Raw genomic sequence first — 6,000 nt, forward strand, 5'->3', positions numbered from 1 at the left:
GGGAACTATGCTGGAGCCACTTTCTGTCATTTAAACAGTGGGTGCTTAGACTTAGGGGCTGGCTTGTCATTTTCTATGAGTAAGATGGATCTATCAGCTCGCATCAAGGCAGGAATATTAATTTTAGACAGATTCTCGTCCTCTCCCGTGTTATGAGAACTCAGCATCTTCTACCTCCTCAGATGACCCTTCAGAATCTGAGAGCTGCGTGGACTGTGATGATAAAACAGGACGCTTAGAAGGCTTACTGGGTAGGGGCTTCTCACCTTGCAACATGGTTTGAAGAGGTAGCCACCAGACTCTGTACGGAGTTAGAGAGTAGGCCAACCCATGGAAGGGGCACAGGAGGTACCTGTATCGCCTGAACCCGTTGTGGCAACCCCATAGGGGGAATTACAGCCTGTTGTGGTAACCCCATAGGGGGAATTACGGCCAGAACCACTAGGCGGCCCGCAATAGTAGCCAGCACCTGAGAAAAGGAAGCCCAGGGGGCTCTTGTGCAGGAGCTGGGGGGGGGTCTGATGGGCCTGGTGGAGTATAACACTTAACCCATCTTGTAACAAATCCTCCTCACTTAAGCCTGCAGCACATCATTTGCATGATAGCAGTATGGGTGCAGGTGCTTGCTTGCTACTCTTGCATTTGCTAGACATAGCTGTAGAGTAGTATAGCACACAATATGGCACTGGGTATAATGCAACCAATGGGTATGTAGGATACAAGTTGGAATGCAATATACTGATCCTGTCTTATGCGTGGGAAAGCTGCAGGAGCACAAGGCACAAATATGGCACAGTTCAGTAACCAACTGTACGTAACAACCCTCACAAATACATTTGTTGTAGAGATGTGAGGCACTGGAAAAACCCTGAATACACCTGTATGGTAGGGCAAAGTAAGAAAAAAAAGGGAAAGCTATATACTGACAGTATAGAGAAATAACAGACAGGCAGCGCTAGCAAAAGTCACATACAATGTAGAAATCCATATAACTGCAGAAGTGCACTACAATCAACTACACAGATTCTGTGGTCAGCTACATAACCTGACTCCAGTGAGAGGTATGTAGGGGGACCGCACTCTGCGTTTCCCTTAAAGAGCTGTGGCTGAGCCTGGAGAAAATGGCCGCCAGAGAACTCTGAGGGGGCGTGGTCGGAGGAGGAGAGCAGTTCAGGGAAGCGAGACCTCAGAGGAAAGGCGCCCTGAGCTGAGGGGAGTGGCTGCTTTAATGGGGAAAGCTGACCTCCCCATGCAGATTTTTAACCACCGGGACGTTGGATTCCCGCTCCATATGTACTTTGGTGGTCTAGTGGATCACTTTGGACAAAGCCTGTGTTCACTCTCAGCACCTCCGGTCTGTCCCCTGAGATCGGAGGTATGACTGCCAATCCGCGGGTCACCGCAAGCGATGACCCGCCTTACCTGTCCCCTTGCATCCAGACTGCAGTCTGGGTCCATCCGCGGGGCAGGCTAGCAAGGACCCCAGAATGCCAGCCGAAATCCCCAGCCGAAGCTGGCATTGCGGCGCCTGGAGGGGTGACGTCCTGTGAACAGTCTGCTGCTGCACGCTCAGCAGGAAAATATAAAATAAACAAATCATAAAATAAAAGTTATATGGGCTGCCTAAGCAGCCAACTGCATAACGGTGACCCAACTCCGGACGGGCACCAACGAAACTGGAGGTGCCTCTGGCTCGAGGGCAGGGTATAGGGGGATGGACCGATGCATGAAAGCTTTAACTGCGTGGTGCCCGGTTCTCAACCACCACCTACACCCCAAGGTCTCCCTGTGGAGCCCTATGGACCCTGAAGAAGAAATAAACATTTTCTTGGATACTATAATTCTGGAAGAAGAAAAAAAAAAGTATTCTAACAATCACATTACACAAAAGAGAACATTTTTGGAGGAAAAAATCCGCCCAGAAAAAGATTTTAAACAGTCACACGTGCCAGTCTTCATGCAGTTTACCATTAATATCATTGCACCATATTTTTTCAATTTATCACCACTAGTGATCTGATGATCAGGTTACAAATCAACCTAATTAACAGCCACTTTAATTAACTGTTTCATTCAGAGCACGCCATCACACATTTATTAGCATCAGTATTGTCAGAAGGACAAGAGTGTGCAAAGTGTATTCCATGTATGAAATTGACACTTAATTTGTCAGTATGACGACAATGAGAAAAGGTGTTATTAGATGCATTACCTATAAGTTTCCTTATTTATATTCCATAGTTTTAGATCCTAATGAGCAATTGATCTAATGTGATCCCATACTTTGCATCCTCCATTTAGGGGTACAGCTACTATTAGGAATTGAATGGTTCTCTGTCTGAATTTCTTCACCTTATTTGCTAGTGCCGTGCTGCTTTGGTTCTGGTCCATTTCCCAGCTGTGTCCATTAGCCAATGTCACCAAAGTTCAAAATATCAGAACAGACAGCTATTCCGGCTGCTAGTTTTAAACTAAATGATGGCAGATGTTTGATGCAGCAGGCAAGTAAAGACATGGTGGTGCCCAATCCAATTTTACCCAGAAAATACTATAAATTCTAAGAATTTAATATTCAGTAATGAGAACGACAAAACAAAAGAGAACAAAATTACTCACACTTTGACTGGTTGCCTTGTGCTTAAAGCAGGTAACTGAAACAACATAGGGCCAATCATCAGGTTCTAGGGAGATGCCAGCTAGATGTGCGCAAGTAACATGAAAGGAAGTGGAACATCGGTCAATAGAGCATTGAACACAAGCCCCGACCTCTTTGCGAATTTTCCTCCGACAGTATACACATTTCTGTAATGAAAGAAATGTTTGTCAATGGACTCCAAATTTTCTAGCACATAAGCCGCATACACACACAACGACTGAGTTAATGAACGATTTTAGTAAACGATTTTCTACCTTGAAAAAATGAACTAAAATCGTTTACTAAAATTGTTCATTTACTATGTTCATTTAAATGTATTGAACGATTTTTATGAACTACAAACGATTTTTGCATATTAACTTAATGAAAATCGTTGAGTTGACAAGTCTGACTGAACTACAAAATACAAACGTGAACGCGCATGAACAATCTTTCATCGTTTGACTCAGAAAGTGAACGATTTTTTCAAACGATTATCGTTGAACGATATCGATTAATGATAATCGTTCAAAAAATCGTTGTGTGTGTATGCACCTATATTCTTAGAACAGCAAGCATTCCTGATTAAATGGTTCACAACTCACCAGTCTCCACCGTTGCTCTGGAATGAAGTTGACATTTACTGGATGTCGCTCAATCACATTTACAAAGTGAGCCTCTGGAACTGCAACAGCACAGATAATGTGCACCCATCTAAATAGAGGCAGAGAGATAAGACACTTTGGTTAACAAACTAAGAGTAAAATAAGAAAAAATAGTTTGGCATGAGTGAAACTTGGAGAGGAGAATAACAAGGAGAGAAACTACTAAAACAAATACAATTATAGTATAATGGCTCTACATGTGTAACAAAACTAGTTTGTTGTAACATGTTATTGCTGAAAGTGAAAGCTTTTCATATACCCCATAATTATGAGAGTGCATCACAATATTTTAAAGATAATTATGTCACGAACAAAGAATGATGAGGCATGTGATATATATATTATTCTATATAGATATATATCACGCCACATTGTAGAACTTACTCATAATTTGGCCAGCCTACGTTATCGCATGATCATCCACGTCACAAAACCTATTAAGAGGAGGTGATCGTGGCTGTCTATTATTGTAGTGCGAGGCATGGTGGATTCACTGTTTGGAGGTAAATGCACCCTCAATGAAGCCTTAATATTATCATGCTTTTAGTGATTAATCAGTTCCACTTATATATTAGAATTAATGGTTGATATTTTGGCCAATTAAATGTTGATGATTAATATGATTATTATTGGTGTTGCTACTACAGATTGGATTATTTTATTGCTGTATTTATGTTAATCATTATACACACACACACACACACATATATATATATCCCAATCTATATGGTTTTTTATCTATTATTATTATTATTCCTGTTGCATTGGTGATGAGTCACTTGACGCTATGCGCACGGTGATGTGGTCTGGCACAACGACGTTATCGCCCATGGATGCAGGACGGGTGCTCCGTCCCGTCTCCAGCATGGCCCTTCACCTGGGTGAAGCTTTAAAAGGTTGGCACTGTATTTTCATTTTTACATCCTGAAGTTAGCACATTAAAGCACTGAAACGTTGATGAAAAACATCTGAAGTCGTCTATTTCATATGGTGAGTGCCACAGCTATGGACTGGTTTATATACCTTATATGGAATCGGTATGAAATCCCGATGGACGGGATGCCGGCAGACAGTACACTGGCAGCGGCATCCCGATGGTTAAAATCCTGACAGGGGAACGGTAAGTAACGTTTCCCTGTCCTTTTTAACAACTGACCCTAAACATCTTTTCCTGCACCCTTATACTAACCCTCCCTACCCCGCACCCTAACCCCCCACGGTTGCCTAAAGCTAACCCTCCCCCTTAGTGCCTAACCCTAACTCCTCTCCCCGGTAGTGCCTGAACCTAAGCCCCCCTTGCCAGGAGCCTAACCCTAACTCCACCCGGGGTGCCTAATCCTAACTCGTCATAGTCCCTCCGCGGCTGATACTTACCTTTCCCCGGTGTCCTTACGATTGGTCTTCTGGCATCCCGAGTCATGCCGAGATTTCGGCGCAGGTGTTGTCTCGGCGTTCGGGACGACATCCCGCTTATCAGGATCCTAACCGCATCCCCAATTTATATATATAAAATGGGGAAGCGGTTAGGATCCCGATAAGCGGGATGTCGTCCCGGACGCCGAGATAGCACCAGCGCCGAAATCCCGGCATGACTCGGGATAGAATTATTTATATATATATATATATATATATATATATATATATATATATATACACACACACACACATACATACACACATATACATACAGTCAGGTGCATAAATATTGGGACATTGACAGAATTTTCAGATTTTGGCCTCTATTCACCACCACAATGGCTTTGAAATGAAACAAACAAGATGTGCTTTAACTGCAGACTTTCAGATGATTTAATTTGAGGGTAATTACATCCAAATCAGGTGAACGGTGTAGGAATTACAACGGTTTCTATATGTGCCTCCCACTTTTTAAGGGACTATCTACTCAAAAGCTATTTCATGGACAGGTGTGGGCTATTCCCTCGTTACTTGATTATCAATTAACCACTTAACTGACGAATTCTTTTTTCCGAAAACTGCTCCGAAATTGTTGGTTTTTCTTATGATTGAATTAGGCCAAGAACAGCTTTATAGAACTTATCCAACACTATTTTGTAAAAAAAAAATTTTTTTCAAAATGCTGTATACCATAAAAATGGGAATTTTTATGGTATAAAGTAGTGATGGCCATTGATAGAAACATCGATTGTGACCACAGCTGCCGATGTTTCCTTAACATCGGTTGGGGACTGCCATCTACACACACACACACACATATATATATATATATATATATATATATATATATATATATATATATATATACATACACATACACACACACTATATATATATACATATACATATATATATATATATATACACATACATACACACACATATATATATACATATACATATATATATATATATATATATATATACACATACATACGCATACACACACATATATATTATATATATTGATGCAGGGTATACTGTGGGGGGTGGAACTTGCAGGGGGTGTGGGTGCCGCTGGGCTTGCAGGGCAGGAGGTGGTAGCTGAGGACAACGCCGACAGCGCTGTGCTATTCTTTATTTACCCTGCGGCTGCTCAGACCTCTGCAGCCGCTGGGTGTGGATCCCGCCGTACCCCGCTTGCAGAGCAGGGGAGGGTAGAGGATGACAGCGTCAACATCGCTGTGCTGGTCTTTATTTTCCCAGCAGCTGCAGAGGTTAGAG

General features: G+C 42.3%; 1 protein-coding gene across 1 annotated transcript in view; it reads right to left on the reverse strand.

Annotated features, from left to right (window-relative positions):
* Nucleotides 1–6,000, reverse strand: part of LOC148508745 (lysine-specific demethylase 4B-like) — a 187,639-nt gene that overhangs the window by 72,256 nt on the left and 109,383 nt on the right. The window contains exons 18-19 of the mRNA XM_088444080.1: nucleotides 3,241–3,349; nucleotides 2,617–2,802 (exon numbers count right to left, since the gene is read on the reverse strand). Of these exons, the coding sequence (XP_088300206.1) occupies nucleotides 2,617–2,802; nucleotides 3,241–3,349 (295 nt within the window). The remainder of the gene's footprint in view (nucleotides 1–2,616; nucleotides 2,803–3,240; nucleotides 3,350–6,000) is intronic.

This window comes from Taudactylus pleione, unplaced genomic scaffold, assembly GCF_031769625.1.
Source record: "Taudactylus pleione unplaced genomic scaffold, aTauple2 ptg000347l, whole genome shotgun sequence".
NCBI classification, from domain to species: domain Eukaryota; kingdom Metazoa; phylum Chordata; class Amphibia; order Anura; family Myobatrachidae; genus Taudactylus; species Taudactylus pleione.